This window comes from Delphinus delphis, chromosome 17 (assembly GCF_949987515.2).
Source record: "Delphinus delphis chromosome 17, mDelDel1.2, whole genome shotgun sequence".
Classification (NCBI taxonomy): domain Eukaryota; kingdom Metazoa; phylum Chordata; class Mammalia; order Artiodactyla; family Delphinidae; genus Delphinus; species Delphinus delphis.
Window position 1 is genome coordinate 14,613,476 of NC_082699.1, and position 20,785 is coordinate 14,634,260.

At 43.8% G+C, this 20,785-nt stretch overlaps 1 protein-coding gene across 1 annotated transcript in view; it reads left to right on the plus strand.

Annotated features, from left to right (window-relative positions):
• The first annotated feature begins 1,767 nt into the window (after positions 1-1,767).
• The window catches only part of SULF1 (sulfatase 1), a 77,332-nt gene continuing 58,314 nt past the window's right edge, over positions 1,768-20,785 (plus strand). Inside the window, exons 1-4 of the mRNA XM_059994741.1 lie at positions 1,768-1,875; positions 3,781-3,853; positions 4,161-4,390; positions 18,491-18,730. Of these exons, the coding sequence (XP_059850724.1) occupies positions 4,219-4,390; positions 18,491-18,730 (412 nt within the window). The 5' untranslated portion in view covers positions 1,768-1,875; positions 3,781-3,853; positions 4,161-4,218. The remainder of the gene's footprint in view (positions 1,876-3,780; positions 3,854-4,160; positions 4,391-18,490; positions 18,731-20,785) is intronic.

Sequence of the window (20,785 nt, forward strand, 5' to 3'; positions counted from 1 at the left end):
TACATATTGGAAAGCTGCTAAGCTCACAGTGGCAGATACAAGTTTTCCAAAGTTCTGCTTTTGACTTGAAAGCTAGATTTCTGTCATTGGCAACAAACACGACAAATACCGTCAGTTGCTTTCCTTGAAATGACAGTCTGATTTCATTCACGACTTGAGAAAATGTCTGCCAAAAATCCAAGTCCAAGTAATTCTTTCAACTAAAAATAGCGTTTGAGCAAAAACAGAGAAAAAGGATGTGTCTAGTTCACCTGGCAACTCAGTCCCACGAGTGCTTTCCCTCAACGAGCATCACACCTCCATAGGCTGCAAAGGGTTTTATGTGTCCCTTCTCTCTCATAAAACAGAAAACTTAAAAGAAAAGATGTGCATTCAAGGGTCAAGGTTTAATCAAATTAATCATTTTACTGTTTCATCTTGAGTGAAACTGTTCTGTTTTTTTTTTAACCGTATGTGATGCTCCCTTCATTCATACAAAAGCAGCTGTACCCACCATTGCTCTTAGATCATCAGTGCAAATGTCAACGAAGTGAAAAAGGGAAATATAGTGTTAGTATTCTTCAAAATCGTTCTGGTCTTGTGGACTCCACCCACAAGGATCTCAGGGTCCCCCCAAAGTCCCAGATTACACTTTGACAACCACAGTGGTGGACAAGCATATGGCCACCATCCCCTTTACCTCGGCACCAGCTGCCCAGACAAAGGGAGGCTTATTGAAGACAGAGACCCCCCCCTTAAACCTACTGGGGCAACGAGGGCTTTGATTTAGTGTGGGGTTTTGCTGGACAAGCATATGTGAACTAGACTTTCTGTCCAGTTGGCTTGAAGGCTTCCCAGTCTTTTCTTTCTTTTATATGTGACTTGAAACTTTTAATGTCACATTTATAGTTGGCTTGACTGCCCCAAACAAAGTGTTGTAAACTTTCCCCACCAATTGGCCATAGCTACCATTGGTGTTTTCACTTTAGAGCTTGAAGAATAGGCATCTTGTGTTCCGGTCCTGATTCGTGAATACAGCAACCGTTCCTCAAGCTCACTTTCCATGTGTGAGAAAAACCTCTTTTGACATTTCTCCCATTTTCAACTATTTCTCAAGACAAGCTGTTAGTCTCTAAGGACACTTGTTGTCTGCCACAAAGTATCCAATTCAAACATTGCATCGTTGTCTCCTTTGTTGAGGTCTGCATTTTGTCTGTCAGGTTTTTTTTTCTTCTTTTCCTTCTGGAGCTGGAAACCAGGCAGTGAGAGGATGACAGGTTCTAAAAGGTCATATTTGAATAAAGAATTGTCTGTGTGCACTTTTCTTCAGAGTTGTGTGTTTTGTGTGTTTTAGTAAAGGGAGCGCTCCTGCTGGCCAGACCTGTCTGAAAGTTCCATTTTCTTTACCACTCAATTTCTCGGCTTTTACATATGAATCCCCTGAATCGATAATAAATTGTGGCAGAAAAAAATAAACGTAGGTCTCTTCTGCACCTTTAACTGTCCAGAGAGAAAAGTTCCTTTATAGGTAAAACGTGCATCTTCTCTGCTGTCCCTTTTCTTTATTAGGAAATGATTTTCAATGTAGTTTATACAAGGTACCACTAAAGCTAATTTTCTTTTTCCTAAAGGAAGAAGTAAAGTAAATAACGAGAAAGAAAAGAATAACCCAGAACACTGATTGGGTTCCAGGGAATGTTACCAGCATCTTGATAGTCAAGAATTTTCAGTTGCGTGTGTGACTGATTATTCAAACCAAGCGCTGCTGTTCGCTCCATACAGTGAGTCTGACTGTATTTTCTGGGTCACCATTGTCAGCAGAGGTTAGTTTAAACCATAGCGGATGCAAGAAACCCTGCGGACTCTCTCTTCACACAACGTCACCGGCTTTGAGAGGTGGGCAAAGTTTTGCTGCTTCAAGGACCAACACCCCCTAAGAAATTTCTGTATTTAACTCTTAGGTTAACGCACGCTCTGTGGGAGAAGGCCATTGTTTCACTCATTTCTTTTGCTTTCCCATCCTTTCATGCTTGTATCAGTTTTCTCATGATTTAAAACAAATGCCCAGAAACCCAACAGTCAAGGCAGAACAATTGCGGGCTTTCAGCGTTCAGAAGGCACCGCGATCGCTGAAATAACGCCGAGTTATTACCAAACAAAAAACAAAACCACACGCCAAACCATACATATTGACTTTCTCAAGCCACAGGATCAGTCGGAGGTGGCTTGCTTTTTGCTCTGCAGATCACGTGGTCAGGACTGCCTCGCTGCAGATGCTGGATTTTTGTTTTAAAATCTAGTTCTTACTGAGTCCTTCTCTCTCTCTCTCTCCCCCTCCCTTCTTCCCTCCCAAAGAGTAATTACAGGCTGCAAAGTAAAAAGCATTAGAACTGTTTACAAAACAGCTCAAAAAGTTTAAAATAATAGGGGCGTGTGTGTTTGTGTAAAACACAATAATGTGGATGGCAGGGGGAAACGGTACACAGTCTTTCTTCATTCTTCTTTCCTGCCCCACGTCACCCTCCAGAATTTAAGGCGCGGAAGGAAGCGATGGAGTCCCTTTCCTTCTGCTTTGCAGTCCTCACACTTCATCCGTGATGCTTACTTATCTGATACCCGTTTATTGTTGAGCATCAAAATACAGACCCTCAGGTGTGTGGCGACAGAGTGGCTGCTGGAGCGGGCTGCTCTCTGATTAATTTTAGGGCAGTCAAAATTCCCATACAGATGCTCCCTCATGACATTCAAGAGAAAGATGGTGTTTTTTGGGGTTTTTTTAATGAGCCCTTTGCTATCTTTCGGAAGTCCAAGAGACCAGCTTTCAGCAGGTTAGCGTTCTAAAGTGAAAGGGGCATTTTTCCAACCCTTTCCAAAGTCTCCTGTGCAGATTTGCAAAGATTTCACAGTGTTCCCCTCCAGATTTGATTTGATTTGGTTTTTTTTTAAGGTGGAAAGGTCGCCTCTAACCTCCAGCCTCAGAGCCCATCAGTCATGTTGCTTTGCAGGTTGAGATCTGCTGCGGCAAAGCCAAACCTCAGTGCTAGCGGCGCTGCACCGGCTCTGAACAGTAGTGAAGCTGGTGCTCACAGTCGGAGGAGGGCTGTGTCCCCTTAGGCGCCGATGCGCTGGGGATGAGGGCTGGGCTGAGGGACCAGCCCAGCCGGGAGGAAGCATCCCTTCCCCCGGTGATTGATGAAGCACAGTTAGGAGCTTTTTGGAGGCTGGGAAAGGTTGTCCTCCCAGCCCCTCACTATGAAGTCTTTGTCAGCAAAAAGAGCTCTCCTGGGCAGTGAGTGACTTCATGCAGATGACATATGACAGCTTTGCGTTTCATTCTGCTTGATAAGTACTCAATATCGTACGCAGGTGAGTTAACGCTCCCCAGATGCAAACACTCCAGTGCACTGTGGTTTCACAGGCACTGCTGGTTCTTCCTTATCAGTCATTTGTTTTCTTGGGGATGTTTAAAGTACTATTAAAGTGTGAGCAGGGATGATACCCAGATCACCATATTTATGATTATGAAATGAAGATAGTATTCATGTCATTGGTTAGCAGTTCTGAATGTTGTTTCCTTCTGTCTCTCCCTTTTGGAGTACAGATTTTAAAAATTATATCAATATATTTGTATAGATATGATTTATATATTACATTTCTATTTATTATACTTATATATAAATATAATATATAAATCATATCTATACATATATATTTATGCTGTTTCAAGAGACTGTTTCAGACCAAAACTCTGTCAAAATCCTTGACTGACGTTTCCTTTCGTATTTTTTCTCCCCCTTCCAGGACCCCATCTGCAGATGTCCTGAATACCTCTGAGTATAGCAGTTGATTATTCAACCAGGATACCTAATTCAAGGTATTAGCTCTTGTCAGAAAGCTTTTACATCCGAGCTCTGTGTTGGAAATTCTATTTTGGCAATGAATTTTGAAATCGGAAAAGTTGGAATGAGAATAAAGGACAAAAGTGAATTTGCAAAATAATCAAGCACTTAAAAAAACGACCTGATGCCTGGTAGGGTTTGCCGCTTCTGACTCATGGACAGACCTTTCTCTGCCAGTTTTTGTGTCAGTTCTCGCTGAGTTGTAGTCCTTTTTCTGCAACTGTGTCTGGGGTTTGGATTTCATTTTCATCTCTCGCTCTCCCTTTCTCTCTGACTGCCCAGAGCTGCAGGAACCAGAAGACAGACATTTTGTCCGTTTTGTGACATTGGACCAAGCACAATGAAGTATTCTTGCTGTGCTCTGGTTTTGGCTATGCTGGGCACACAGCTACTGGGGAGCCTCGGTTCAACCATCAGATCCCCGCGGTTCAGAGGCCGGATACAGCAGGAGCGGAAAAACATCCGACCCAACATCATTCTCGTGCTCACTGATGATCAAGACGTGGAGTTGGGTGAGCACTGGGTTTGTCGCTTGTTGGTCTCTTTCGCTCAAATGATTTGCTGGCTTGCATTATCAGTAAGAGTCAGTTAACTTTTGGGGGTTTGACACATAATGGTAGTACCTGAACCAACACCCTAGGTTATAAAATGTACTCGTATTAAATGAGAAAGCATTTGGTTTGTGTTTCAACTTGACTCTTCTGATCTTAAGGTTTTGAAGCTGGATGTGGGCTGGGAGGATGGGAAGATGGCAGGCGAGAGGAAGCACGAAACTGTAGAAGTCAAGGGTTGGATCGTGCGCCTTGGAAAACTCTTGGTCCAGAACTTTTCAAAATATTTGGGCAAATTTGTTTCAAAGAGTATGAGATTATGACTGTAATTCTCTGCCCCGCATATGAGCATAGGTGGATACAAAAAGAACTTGTCGGGGCTTCCCTGGTGGCACAGTGGTTGAGAGTCCGCCTGCCGATGCAGGGGACACGGGTTCGTGCCCCAGTCCGGGAAAATCCCACATGCCGCAGAGCGGCTGGGCCCGTGAGCCATGGCCGCTGAGCCTGCGCGTCCGAAGCCTTAAAAAAAAAAAAAAAACTTATCGATGGTCATTATTATTAAGGTGATTCCTTTATTCACAGCTTGTGATTGTTAGGGAATTGAAAGTTACAGTATTCTGCACATCCTCCCGGTAGTAATTCACTGCTACCACCCTAGACAGGATGCTTTTCTGCAGAATTCGCTCACCTGGGTTAATTCTAGAGCACTTAGAAAGCCTGCCAACATCTGGCGTTGCAGCTGAGCTTCTGTATCACCTGATTTGCTTTCTCACCTTCTCACTTTCTTTAATGGCCCAGCCCTATGGTCTTGCCCATAAGCTTAGGGTCAAGTTCTTCTAGGGTACCTAGGACAAATGAAAAGCTTGCCCTTACAGGTTGTCACCACCACTCATTTCCATTCCTGGACGCAATTCCTTGCTCCCGGGAAATCGCTCAGCTAGGCTTATCCATCATGCTGAACTTGACCGTTGCTAGTAGCTTTTAGACTTCCAGCTACCAGAACACCCTGGACTTCTTTCCAGAGCTCCTCTGGCTAGGGTCTTTGAGGATAAACCCCTCCAGGCTGGAATTTGATCCACAGGGATAGGGACTTTGATTTCCAACTGGAAACCAAACCCTGGAATCCCAAAAAGTCAACTCTTTGGGTTCAGCTGGAAACAAAGGCACTAAAAGCCAGCAGAGGTAATGATTATTGGAGGTGACTTGCAGAGTCTGTTGTCTCTCACTTAACTGCTTATTTTTAAATTTTTATTATTTGGTTACGCCGGGTCTTAGTTGCAGCTGGCGGGCTCCTTAGTTGTGGCACGTGAACTCTTAGTTGCGGCATGCATGTGGGATCTAGTTCCCTGAGCAGGGATTGAACCCTGGCCCCCTGTATTGGGAGCGCAGAGTCTCAACCACTGCGCCACCAGGGAAGTCCCTCTCACTTAATTGCTTAAGCAAGAATTTTCAGGCATCATACCAAAATGAAAAGTCTTGCAGGTATGACTTTAGTATGTATGTGGCTGGTGGTTTAAGTTTTCATTCACCTACAGGGCAAGTAAAGTGAAGACCTTTGAATTCACTTCCCTTAACATCTCTCATATCCATCCTTTTCAATGAAGCCATTCTCTTCTCTCCCAGTTTTTCCCTAACTGGCTGGTCACGTGATCTGTGCCCTCTAGTCTTGGCCCCTCCTACCTATTCTTCATTTCCTGCAAGTATCTGATCAGGTCTCTGCTGCTTAAAACCCTCCACCGGGTTCCTTTACCAAGACGGTGAAGCCCCTGCCCTCTGCAGGCTGATGAGCGCCGGGCATCCGTCCTTACCTATTTCTGTAAGGCTATTTCCCTTTCCCTCACTTTTGCTCTGTGCTCCATGGAAACAACTTACACTTCCCTGAAGGTGTCTGGTGGTTTCATCTCCCTCACCTATATTTCATGCCTTTGTACATCTCATCCCCTCTGCCCTTTCCCCATTATTCCACCTGGCAAAGCCCTACCTATTCTTCGTGACCCAGTCCAGATGCCTTCCCCTTGGGGGGTCTTCCTTTACCAAAACGATCCTGCTGTCCAGCAGGGTGGAGGGAACTTTCCTTTGCACCACCTTGGACCTGCCTCCAGCGTATGACCCTAAATCCACCATGTGCTTCCATACCTGTCTCTTCCACTTAACTGAGAGCAACTAGAGGGCAGGGTAGTGTTCTATTTATGTTGTAGTCCTGATGCTGGGACTGTGCTGGGAATCTAGTAGGTGCTCAGTAAACTGGAAATGGACCCACAGGGGCCTGAAAAGGCTAACACGTTCCCAGAAATGAATGCAAGTATCCGTCATGATCTACCTCTTCAATATACAACCCTTGTCTTTAAAATAAATTAAGGAGGGCTTCCCTGGTGGCGCAGTGGTTGAGAGTCCGCCTGCCGATGCAGGGGACACGGGTTCGTGCCCGGGTTCGGGAGGATCCCACGTGCCGCAGAGCGGCTGGGCCCGTGAGCCATGGCCGCTGAGCCTGCGCGTCCGGAGCCTGTGCTCCGCGGTGGGAGAGGCCACAACAGTGAGAGGCCCGTGTACTGCAAAAAAAATAAATAAATTAATTAATTAATTAAGGAATTGTTTGATCAGTGTATTTTTAAGAGTTCAAAATTTCATCCTTATCCTATAGTTAATGAATTCATTCAGTAGATATTTATTAAGCAGTTATTAAACACTGGCTTCTAGTGGAAGCCCATGGATATAATGGTGAAGAGTCGTCGGCCAGGTTCAATCAACCCAGCTCTTTCCTACATGTTTGCCTTGCCTTTACTTCCTTCCTTGATTTCCTACCCAGATACCAGGCTAAGCATTCACTCATTTAATCATCACAGTCGCTCTATGAAGTGGTTACTATTACTCTCTTCAGTTTATACTTAAGATAAATGAGGCTTAGAGAAGTTGCATAGGCTGTGATGAGCTAGGAAATGGTAAACTCAGGACCTGTATTAGGTCTGGGTCTCCACAGCTACACATTTAACCATGATTCCTTCCCTCAATCCGTCCTTCAACAAATATTTATTGAGCCCTTCCTAAAACAACCTGTAAGTACATGGTCACGCGCTAGGTTCCGAGATAACAGCTAAGATGGGTCTTGTTATCCTACTGGCAGAACAAGTTAATGATGAACCACTGTGAACCATGGATACAAATTTAGAGAAGACTTCTTTTCTCAGCAGAAAAATTCTGTTCTTGGTAGTGGGTACAGTTTGATGGAGACTTTCGCCTGGCCGATTGTAATGCTCTCATAATCTTTCTTGACACTTAACTGCTCTAGACTTTAGTTGGCTTTTGTGTTTTTTTAATCATCTTAACCAATTTTTTTTTCTTTTGGCTGCATTCCATCTTCGTTGCTGCGCGCGGGCTTTCTGTAGTTGTGGCGAGTGGGGGCTACTCTTTGTTACAGTGGGCAGGCTTCTCATCGCGGTGGCTTCTCTTGTTGCAGAGCACGGGCTCTAGGCGCGCGGGCTTCAGTAGTTGCAACACGCAGGCTCAGTAGTTGTGGCACACGGGCTTAGTTGCTCTGCGGCATGTGGGGTCTTCCTGGACCAGGGATCGAACTCGTTTCCTCTGCATTGGCAGGCAGACTCTTAACCACTGTGCTACCAGGGAAGTCCTCCTCTTAACCATTTTCAAGTGTACAATTCAATAGTGTTAAGTACATTCACATTGTTGTGCAACCAATCTCCAAAACTCTTTTCATTCTATAAAATTAAAACTCTATACCTATTAAACAGTAACTCCCTAAACCCCCAGCCCTTGGCAACCACCATTCTACTTTCTGTCTCTATGAACTTGACTGCTCTGCATACTTCATATAAGTGGAATCATACAGTATTTGTCTTTTTGTGATTGGCTTATTTCACTTAGCATAATGTCCTTCCTCACTGTTCATCTGTGTTGTAGCATGTCTCAGAATTTCCTTCCTTTTGAAGGTTAAATAATATTCCATTATATGTATATCCACCCTATGTCTATACATTGATCTCTTGTTAGACATTAGTGTTGCTTCTGCTTTTTGATTATTGTGAATAATGCTACTATGAACATAGGTGTATAAATGTCTCTTTGAGATGCTGCTTTCAATTCTTTGGGGGTATATACCCAGAAATGGAGTTGCTAGATCAATAGGTAATTCTATTTTTAATTTTTTGAGGAACTGCAATACTGTTTTCATAGCGACTGCACCATGGTCCATTCCCACCAACGGTACATAAGGGTTCCAGTTTCTCCACATTCTTGACAATATTTGCTGTTGACTGGTTTTTTGATAATAGCCATCCTAATGGGTGTGAGATGTTCTCTAATTGTGGTTTTGACATGGTTTGTTTTGGTTTGATTTTTTACTTACATGTGATTATGTTTGCCAAATATTGAATAAATCTTCACCTAAGCAGAACTTTTGCACCTGTAACACTGCAGGCGTTTTGGCTTCTGTGCCTCCAGAAGGGTATAACAGACTGAGAAAAGGCTTAGGAAAACAGCTACAAAAATTGTAATAGAATACTTTTCCTTTTGGAAAAGAATAAAATAATTGTATCTCTTTGTCTGGAAAGACAAAGGCTAAGAAGGATTGTAATCCAAGTTTATGAAACAAGCTGGAAAGGAAAGCTCTTATTAAGTAGGACTGGGGCCCCTCCCTCAACTTTGAGGACAAATAAAGTAAACTAGTCCTTTGTGAAAGGAGTGAAACACATGAGGCATTTACTAATAAAAGTGCTAGAACCTCATATATGGATAACACTTTATCTTTTTCCAAAGAACATTTATTCTCATTATTGCATTTTACTGTCATTCCACCCAAGTTGGGTGGGTAGGACAGAGATCATTATCCCAGGAGGGCACTTGATCCATGGAAAGATTAAGTAATTTAACCAGCGGTCCCTGTACTTCTGGATTTGCTTTTTCCACAACTTGAGAAGTGGTTCAGGTTATGCCTCTACCCGTAAATAGTTCAGGTTTTTAGGCGAAGTGAATGGGTGGAGATTTACACCTTTTTTAAAAAAATTGAAGCATAGTTAGTTTACAATATTCTGTTAGTTTCAGCTGTACAGCAAAGTGATTCAGTTATACATACATATATATCTATTTTTTTCAGATTCTTTTCCCTTATAGGTTATTACAAAATATTGAGTATAGTTCCCTGTGCTATACAGTAGGTCCTTGTTAGCTATCTTTTTTTTTTTTTTTTTTTTTTTTTTTTTTTTTGCGGTACACGGGCCTCTCACTGTTGTGGGCTCTCCGGTTGCAGAACACAGGCTCCGGACGCGCAGGCTCAGCGGCCACGGCTCACGGGCCCAGCTGCTCTGCGGCACGTGGGATCCTCCCGGACCGGGGCACGAACACATGTCCCCTGCATCAGCAGGTGGACTCTCAACCACTGTGCCACCAGGGAAGCCCCTATCTATTTTATATATAGTAGTGTGTATATGTTAATCCCAAACTCCTAATTTATCCCTCCCCCTCCTTTCCTCTTTGGTAACCATGTTTGTTTTCTATGTCTGTGAGTCCATTTCTGTTTTGTAAATAAGATCATTTGTATCATATTTGAGATTACACGTATAAGTGATATCATGATATTTGTCTTTCTCTGTCTGACTTACTTCACTTAGTATGATAATCTCTAGGTCCATCCATGTTGCTGCAAATGGCATTATTTCATTCTTTCTTATGACTGAGAATATTCCATTGTATATATATGTACCACATCTTCCTTTTTAAAAATAATGTATGATTGATTTTATTTTTTGTTTTTGGCCACGCCACACGGCTCGTGGGATCTTAGTTCCCCAACCAGGGACTGAACCTGCGCCCTTCGCAGTGAAAGCATGGAGTCCTAACCACTGGACTGCCAGGGAATTCCCAGTACCACATCTTCTTAATTCAGTTGTCTGTTGATGGGCACTTAGGTTGCTTCCATGTCTTGGCTATTGTAAATAATGCTGCTATGAACATTGGGGTACGTGTATATTTTCGAATTATGGGGTTTTTTTAAGCTAGAAAAACACAAATGGACATGATTAACATGAAGTTTGGGATGATGGCTACCATCTGGGGAAGGAGTGGTAACCAAGTACATCAGCAGTATTCATATTTCATTTTAAAATTGAAAATATGTATCTGAAGAAACTGTGATCAAATGCTAAGCTTTGACACAGCTAGGAGACATGTCATTTATTCTGTGTTTCCCTGCACTTGAAAATATTTTACAAATCAAAAAGAAGAAAATCAGAAATGCTCGTGGGACTCCCCTAACTTTCTGAGACTAGAGTCAAAGAGATCAGGCTCTAAATCTTTCCCAAATGGTCCCTGGGTGCCACTCTGAGAAACAAAATAATGAGCTGATTAGAACATTGATCTGGCTCAATGTGGCATTTCTTAAATTCTTAGGATATTGGACTGGTGCTAACATCTCAGGAACGCTGACCCAATGCTTCTCTTAGATCATAAGGAGAATTAAGAAATCTTAAATGCATGGAAACACTTTGTCTAAAGCAGAGGTCACAAATGGGATCTACAGTCCAGAGCTAGCCCACAGATGTGTTTTGCTTGACCAGCACACTTTTTAAAACCAAGGCAACATTTTAAAAGATCAGGTGATTTGACATGAAAAGAAAAGAAATCCAGATTCCGACTTTTCTTGAAAGTTCAGAAGAATGAGGGCTTACATTCCCATGAGGCAGCCATCAGTTAAATGCTTGAAGGGGAGTCAAAGCTGCCCCCATTAGGTGGGGCGTGTCCTCCCGAGACCCTCACGGTCCCCAGCACTCTCCACTGCTCCCCAACACTTAGGCCAAGGATCACTTGTTATTTGCCATCATGCCCATCCTGCCGATTTTCTTACAGTCAGGGGAAAGTTCTGTATACTCACATCTCTATCAAACGTAGAAAACTGGAAAGACGAAAGCTCTGTGATTTTTCTTGTACCTGCCTACCTTCTCTGTCTAGCCTATAGGCGTTTTTACTTCCATTCCCCTAAAAAACTAGTCCCCACTTTTAATGGCCTTTAGCTCTTTAGGGGAAAAAATAATGAGTCCTAGTGACCTAGAAACATGCCAGACAGATTTATTATCTGCTTCTTGGTCCCTTCTTCCCCCAGCTTGTTTTCCCTCCTCTGGTTTTAGCTGAAACATCTGTTTTTTCTTTCCTACCAACTTCACAGTTTTGGTAGAAAAAGGTATACTGTGTGATCATGTTATCTTTTTAATGCTTTCAGAATTAAAATTTTCAATAGACCAATAAAGCCATTTTTAATATGGGAACTATCACTGTTTAAGGTTCCACACTTAACTGTTGGCACAGGAAAATAGCAGGGGTGTGCTTCAGCACAGGTCATTTACATATTTAAATCATTAACCTTACCCCATCATAAAACAATGGCGTCCAGAAACAACCCTGCACAGTTAATGAGTTGTGTTTGCTTGTCGTTGTCATTCATCAAACCGTGAATTGTTGCGATTCACACGGAGGTGTGTCGCTCTGTGAAGCCAGGTGTGCGTGAATGCCGCATATCTGGGACTTCCTTAAAGGATGACGATGACAACATTTATTATTGAATTTCTGGTTTTGTGAGTTTTTCTGGACATGATGAACAGCCTCGATGAAAATGTTAACGCTTGATAGTATGAAATATTGAATAATCAAACGCTAAGATATTTGAATCAGGAAAGGCAAAGCTTTGTTGTAAAGTTTAACATGTTCGTGAAGTAATCCAGGCTCTCTGTGTGGTTTTGGTAAAGTCATTCCAATTAGTGGGACATTTTCTCCCTTGTGACCTTTTTTCACACACGTGATTTGGGAATACATGAGTTGAAGCCTGTAGAATGATTTAAATTCCTGGCTATGGCTCTGTCTACTCCCAGGAACCTAGCACATACCCCCTCAAAGGACCATTCGTGGAGCCTTGATTTTTAACTCCACCAGAATTGCAAACCTGGCGGATCTTGCCGGATTCCCAAAGAGTGCCACTTCTCCTGACACCGAGCAGTGTCTCGGTCACCGCTGAGCTGTCCGAGCATCCCCACCCCTGCAAGAGCGAATGGCAGAAGTCCCCAGTTCCAGCCTGGAGCTCTGGTGCTGGGACAGCTTTTCTTGGCAGCCCCAAGATTCAGCTGTGGCCTGGACCTTCCCTGTCCTCAAGCCAGCCCAGTCAGCAGTGCCCCCGTGCCAGCTACTGGACTTAATTACGGTCACTTCATAACATCCCTGTCAGGCTTCCACCTCCCAGGACAATTTTAAATGATAATGAAGTCAGGCTTCTTGCTTAAGAGGGGCATGGGGAACAGTGTGTGATGGGTGGAGGGGAACGGATGTGTGATGGGTGGAGGGGAACTGATGTCTCTAAGCCAGCATTAACATTTTATGTCTTGAAGCGTTGACAAAGCAGTTGACCTCTGTCTCAGTCCGTGACGACTGCTCTAACCAAATACCATAGACTGGGTGGCTTAGTGACTTCTAAACAACAGATGTTTATCAGGTAATTACTTCTCACAGCTCTGGAAGCTGAAAAGTCCAAGATCGAGGCTCCAGGAGATTCGGTGTGTGGTGAGGACCCACTTCCTGGTTCATAGGTGGCTGTCTTGTCACTGTGTCCTCACATGGAGAAAGGGGCAAGGGAACCCTCTGTGGCCCCTTTTATGAGGGGCTGATCCCATTCATGAGGGCTCCACCCTCATGACCTAATCACCTCCCAAAACCCCACCTCCTAATACCATCACCTTGGGTGTTAGGTTTCAACCTATACATTTTGGAAGGACACGAAAGTTCAGTCTATCGCAACCTCTGTATTCTTACCTTAGCTTTGGAATTCAGATGTGATTACAGATAGGGAGATGGAAAATGCAAGAGTAAAGGAAACACGTTGGGGCTGAGGTGATCACAAATTAAAATCGTCGCTCATGCCATTTGCTCGACAGCCCTGCTAACTAGTCCAAGGAGCTATTATTAGCTGCATTTTACATCTGAGAAAAAAGAGGGTAAAGGGCTTGTTCAAGTTCAAGCTCATCTGTGACAAACACCCAGGTGTTTCCCCCCAAGTCCACATCCAGGGCTCTTTCTCTTCTCGTGCTCACCCTCCTAAGCCCCGCTGTGGGAATCTTGGTATGATTCTCTAGCCTTAAGCTTCATGTCATGCCTATGAACTAATTGTTCCGATAACTAAGAATCAACACGATTTGCATTTTAGGCACCAAAGGCCTGAAACCCAAAGAAGTGGGGAGCTTCAGCTTAAAACAAAACTGAGTCCTTCCAGCGATAGGACAAGACATGGTCCCAGCCACTGCTCTCCAGCTGGAGATGCAGAATTATGAGTTGCTTTTTGCAGAATAGTGTTTGGTAGTTTCCCAATGAAATATCAATGGTGCAATCGTACTGGTTGTAGAAGCAGGATGAGGCAGTGTTGTTGGCTAACATGAATCACTGCACAGCCATAAAAGAGAAGAAGGAGTTTTTGCTTACCTTGTTGGAGTGCAGCGACGCGGCAGAGGGAAGAGGTATATGATTCCTGTGCTCCATCATCTGTGTCTACGCAGGGAATCCGAGATCAGAGGCAGCAGTGAACACCAGTGTGACTGTCGGCTTCTGAAGACAGACACGCCTGCAGCCCACTCACCTCGACCTGGGCTCGGGCTACTTTAATCACTTCAGCCCCTAAGAGGGCAGGAGACAGGCTTCAGTGTCTGTTAGCATCTCCCCTAAGAGGCCGGATGAAGCGAGATATGAGATTACAGAAAATGAGACATAGCCTGACTCCAAGCAGACATCATTTCTGTGTCTCAGTCTTGAGAACGTCAGGGTCACAGCCGGGACTCAGCCTAGACGCAGCTTAAGAGCGTGGTCCCTGAGCAGACTGCCCGCCTTTGCATCCGGGCTCTACTGCTTAGGGTCTGTGTGGCCCTAAGCACGTTGTTTAACCCTTCTGCTCCTCAGCTTTATCATCCTTGATGTGAGAATAATAAATAGAAACACCTGCTATGGAAGGCTATTGTCCGGGTTCGATCAGTTGCTACACGGGAAGCACTTAGAAGTGGGCGTAAAGTAGAAAATCCGTGAGAGTAAAAGTATGAAATCGGTGTTTCCTCTTCCTCTCTGCCCACCTTACAGCCTCGGAAGCGGTCTGAGCCACTTAGATCACTTAAAATGAAGCACCCACTAAAGTCTGTTCCAGCTCGAGGCTTCGCTGGTTCCGTGTCTGGCCTCGAATAGGTCTCCAGGAGTGGGGGAGGGGCCGCGCCAGCATCCTCAGGGAGCTTGTTAGAAATGCAAATTCTCTGGTCCTTCCCGGGTCTTACTGATTAAATCAGCATCTCAGGGTGGACCCAGAAGTCTAGGATTTAACATGGGCTCCAGGTGATTTTTAACGTTGGAGAAGCCTTGTCTCAGAACCTTCTCCTTACTGAGAAACGTGAAGCCACATTCAGGAACCTCACATCCGGGAACCCCGCCGGTGGTGCTACCGTGGTCACAGTACCTGCAGGGACCAAATGTCTTCATTGTTCCCTTTGACGTGTGGGCCGGTTGGAAGCAGAGCATTTGGAGGGATTTTTTAGTTCCTTGGTACAACCAGCTCAGTCAATGAAGAAAAGAGAGATATTTAGAATGAGAGGAGAGTCCTGGCTGGGGCAATTGTGATGCAAGGGGCTGAGTTTTAGTCCCCAGTTTGTAGATTATTTGACCTTAGATCAGATTTTCACCTCCCATCCTGTGCTGCGGTCCAAATAAGTCTGTAAACTGGAGGTTGCAGCTTTGTGATTCGGGACCTTGGAGGATGGCCTCCAGCTGCATTTTTTTTTTTTTTTTTAATTTGAGTCCAGCTAGGCTCATAAGGGAACTCTGAGAAGTCATTCTTTGACATAAAAAGACTATTAGGCAATAAAAATTGATCAACAGTGTGTGCTGAGTTTTCCCAAAATTCAAGCTATTACCGTAAGTAATCACTGCAGTTTTCTAAAGAGGAAAGAGTAATAAGGGAGTGGACTTTGGCATCAACCTCGAACTCTCTCCCCACTCCTGCGTCTCATTTCATGTATTTTCTCCAGGCTCTTTCCCCCTGTGTGATCAACCAACACAAATATAAAACACAACATTTCTAAAATGCACTTCTTTGATCTTCTGTAGGACATATTTCTTGTTAGTTACTTCTTGAGTAACAGTGAAACCATTACTTTTCCAGCTTTCTTCCCGGGCTGAAAACTGTGAGTCAACTCACAGCCTTCTGATGCATTGCAACATCTCCTGGGCCTGCTTCTTAAGAGTCCTTCTATTTTAAAGGCACAGCCCAGTTCAGGTTCTTACCACCCCATGGCCGGGTGGGTTCAGCAGCCTTTTGGCCGTACCCTTGATGGACCAAGCCTATTCCCCACCTACCCCACAATGCACATACTTCCATTGCCATGGCAACACCTCTCAAAGACTTCTTTCTTATCATGTCCTTCATGCCTTTGACAAAGAACTTGCTCTGCCGTCATTTTGTCTATTCTGTCAAATCCAAATATCTCTGCCCAGCCTCCAAGCTATTGGCTAAATCTGCCACCCATTTCATCAAGAGAAGTCTTCATATTCGATTTCATTCCAGAAAATCCACGTGCCATTTTCATCACTCCACTTACTTCTTCCCACCTCCAGTGCACCGTGCATACCACCTTCCCCGTGCTACCCACAGTACACTTCGCCCATCCCATGTTTTCTTCCTCCTTTCCTCCCATTTGTCCTCATCTCCTGTGGCAGAGCTCTTATTAAACATTGCCTCTGGTCCCCGCTGTCTTTATAGGTCCTGCTACTGCTATATCCACACTCACGTCTACCTTGCTTTGCAGATGTCCCTAAGCAATTTTCATATGTAAATTCTCATCTGGTTAGTTTACTGCTGAAGATCAGAGGCAGCAGAGAATTTTCCATTTCTTTTGTTAATGCTACACTTTGGGGGATCAGTCCAGAGAGCTGAGGTCAATAGAATGAATGCTCAGCATGAAGTGGGTGCTCACTACATGTTATCCACTGATGGCAAAAAGGTTGCTTGATCCTCTGAATACAACCAGGGGAGAAAAAGCAGTTAGGAATCCTCCTAACTGAAGCATATTTCAGGGAGCTCTAAGGAGACCCAATTAGAAACCATCTTTTCTGTTTTCATGTGAATGGTAAGAGCTCGTATGTGAAAAAAAACTGTGGTTTTTGGATGGCTGCACGCTTCTCTTCTGCTGAGTGCTTGCCTGGTTTGCATTACGATTTCCTTCCTTGTTGGAAAGCTACATAGACTTTCTCCCTTTCTTTGGAAGAAGTAGGACCTGTTGGAAATGTGAGGCTCCAGGATTGAAATGCAATGGCCTTGGCTGTAGTGCTCTGTAGTGCATTTCTTGACAGGTCCTGAAAAGACGATTGAATTCTGGCCTGAGCTTTTTTTTTCCTGTAGTATTTGGATGGGTTTCAGCTTCCATGTTTGGCTGGATAATCGAAATAGGTTTTTTTTTCCTTCCTCAGCAATCGTATGTACAATTTCATCCTTTACAGTTCAAATGGCACGCTTCACTACTACGCAGATACTTTTGAATGTGACAGAATCATAGCTCTTTCACAAACAACCCATCTTTTAAAATGACGTGGAAACAGGTGAAAATATAAACTGGTCGTACTATCCTGGTAGAAAAACTGGCAGGTATGTGGTGAGTTTGCTAGAGGATGCGAACTTACATTGAAGATCTTTTTTTAATTAAACACAGGCATTTTGCAAACCAAAACTACAATGAGGTATCACCTCACACCGGTCAGAATGGTCGTCATCAAAAAATCTACAAACAATAAATGCTGGAGAGGGTGTGGAGAATAGGGAACCCTCTTGCACTGTCGGTGGGAATGTAAATTGATACAGCCACTATGGAGAAGAGTATGGAGGTTCCTTAAAAAACTACAAATAGAACTACCGTATGACCCAGCAATCCCACTCCTGGGCACATACCCTGAGAAAACCATAATTCAAAAAGACACATGCACCCCAATGTTCATTGCAGCAGTATTTACGATAGCCAGGACATGGAAGCTACCTAAATGTCCATCGACAGATGAATGGATAAAGAAGATGTGGCACATATATACCATGGAGTATTATTCAGCCATAAAAAGGAACGAGACTGGGTCATTTGTAGAGACGTGGAGGGACCTAGAGTCTGTCATACAGAGTGAAGTTAGTCAAAAAGAGAAAAACAAATATCGTATATTAACGCATATATGTGGAATCTAGAAAAATGGTGCACATGAACCAATTTTCAGCACAGGAACAGAGACACAGACAGAAAACAGACGTGTGGACACAGGGGAGGAAGGGGGGGTGGGATGAACTGGGAGATTCGGATCCACATATATACACTACCGTGTGTCAAATCGATAGCTAGTGGGAACCTGCTGTACAGCACAGGGAACTCTACTCAATGATCCGTGGTGACCTAAATGGGTGGGATGGGGGGGTGGGAGGGAGGTCAAGAGGGAGGGGATACATGTAGACATATAGTTGATTCACTTCGTTGTACAGCAGAAACTAACACAGCATTGTAAAGCAACTTTACCCCAGTTTAAAAAAAAACAGGCATTTTGGAAGGACTTTTACTTAATTGGAAAACTTCTCCCCTCTTTTATTTCATACGATGAAAACATTCTATCTCGTCATCTCTGCAATGTCTGTGGCATGGTGCGAGTGTGGTGGGCTAGGAGTTTTGATGCTCTGTTTTGATGCTCTCTGATAATCTTCAAAGGGCTACTGGCCTTGGAATCTGCTCCGTCTCTAAAATTCTTGCTTTAGTGATCAGATAAACCTGCTTTTCTTTTTCCTTTGTGATCAAGGAGGGGAGAAGCTGAAATGTGTTTTTATTCTGCAAAATATTTGAGATGGCAGAATCCCAAACGTTGCATTTTGTTCTAGAAACGAGAGCTCGTCAAATGATAGACTCCTTCAGGCTAAGGCAGAGAAATCAACAAGGCAGGGGGAACAGAGCCCCTGAGTGACGTGACATCGGTGGGTGATCGCGCGGTGCTGTCTGCTAACAACGCTGGCATTGTGCCTTCCAGGGTCCCTGCAAGTCATGAACAAAACCAGAAAGATTATGGAGCGCGAGGGGGCCACCTTCACCAACGCCTTCGTGACGACGCCCATGTGCTGCCCGTCCCGCTCGTCTATGCTCACGGGCAAGTACGTGCACAACCACAACACCTACACCAACAATGAGAACTGCTCCTCGCCCCCCTGGCAGGCAGTGCACGAACCGCGGACTTTTGCTGTCTATCTGAACAGCACCGGCTACAGAACAGGTAAAGGGGGAGCTTTCCAGCCCGTGAACCTCTGGTAGCGCACCTCTGGAAGATGCACTGTATGGTGAAATATATGAAGTTCCAATCGGTCCCTAAGCGGAAGGAGCCGAGGCTTGTGTCTCTCAGCATCCTCTACTTTTCCCTCTGGTTAACATCCCAGAGAGAGGTCCCTTAGAGAAAAGTCAGTGATTCTCAGCAGACACGTTAAGAGAGTGTTGTCCCCATCAGAGCAACCGGCAATTGGAATTTTCCAGGAGAACCTGCAACAGAAGAGTTTTCATCCCATGAACGTGCTTACCTCAACCCTCCAAACCTCCAGGCATCCCAGCGCAGCTTGAGGCTTGTCTTAAATGTTGGCAAATTCTTGCCCATTGGGTGAGAAATCATCAAGCGCTTTGAAATTGCTTAGCACGTACCCCAGGATCTGGGACACGATAGATTATCAAAATTGTTTACTGAATTCGGACGTAACTGAAAGAAATCATCCAGTGAGGTGTACCTTATTCATTCATCTATTTATTTACTCATAATTAATAGGATTGGGAGTTTCTTTAGCTTAGTTTTGGTGACTTTTAGATCTCAAGTGTTCGCCCCCATCTCCCAGGAAAGGAGGGCATCCCAATTGCTACATCTTCTATCATTGTTTAACCTACATAGATGAGCAGTTTGGTTAGTTGGTCTTTTGCAAACTGGGGACCTCCTTCCAGAGAGGTTATGAACATCATACCAGTGTAAGAAAGAAGCAAGGCTCCTTCCTGTCAGGTTGCCCCCAAAACCTTTATTCTCCTAGCGTTTATATGCTCTCCTTGGGTTTTCTGAGCATTTCTTTATGAAAAGAAGCAAAGATATTGATTGAGGGGCTGTGATGAAAAATAATTTTTTCAGAACCAACTAGACGTATTCATAAGAATTAAGGGTGTCATAATTAAAACTTGTTGAAAAAGATTTTCAGGTCTGCAGATTCTCTATTCTGAAGATTTAAAAGGAAAGGATATCAGATAAATGTATTCTCTCAAATCTCTTTTAAAAATGAAATTAACCTTTTCCACTGGACTCAGGAAATACGTGGCCATTTGCTTCTTCGCAGAGCGCCTTGTGCGCACTTAATACTTGTTCTTTATGGATGAAAATATTGATTGTGGGTGTGATAGCACTGTCATCCACAGGCATTCAAGAGCTCCGCTCACAGAAGAAACTCCTCCCATGAGCCTCAAGCGTGTTTGCTTACGCTTCAGAAAGAAACTAGGTTACTCCAAGTGCCCTATCCTGCGTGTGTTTTCCCACATAAGTGATTTAAGTTTATAGCACCTTTCACCTGCGAGCTCTAAAGCAATTTGCAGATCTATCAAACATCCCTGTAGGGTTCATAAACAGCAAATGTACTTAGCTCCATTTTATAACTGATGTGGGAATTTCAAATACTGTGTGATGACCAGCTCAGAAGCAAAATCAGAAATGGTCCCCTGATGCCTGATTCCTGATTTTGACCACCAAATTGTGTTTCGTTTGCGGGAAGCATTGTACGAAATCAGTGCCTTTCAACTCCCAGGCTCCCTTATAATTTAATTCCTAGTAGCGGACATAGAGAGACGGAGAGAGTTGGAACTTAGAGTTGGAATTAGAACCCTCACTGTATCCAGACCGGTGTGGACGGTGTCCATCCTAGAAATGGAGATGCTGGTGACACAGAGAAACCTGCCCAGAACTTAGAACTGTCAATTAGGACTTGCTAATTCATTTCAGGGCTAAATCAAGAAAGGGCAAAAAGAAGATAATAAGTTCTGGAGAGATAGTGAACAGCAGTGTGGCTATAGTTGACAGTATTATATTGTGTACTTGAAATTTGCTAAAAGGCTAGATCTTGGATGTTCTCACCACAAAGAAAAAACTGGAAACTAGCAAAGATGTGAAGTGATGGATATGTTGATTGGCTTGGCAGTGGTTACTATTTCACAATGTCTATGTATAGCGGACCATCAGGCTGTAAACCTTACAATTTTTTTTTAAGATTTATTTATTTATTTTTGGCCACATCGGGTCTTAGCTGCGGCTCGC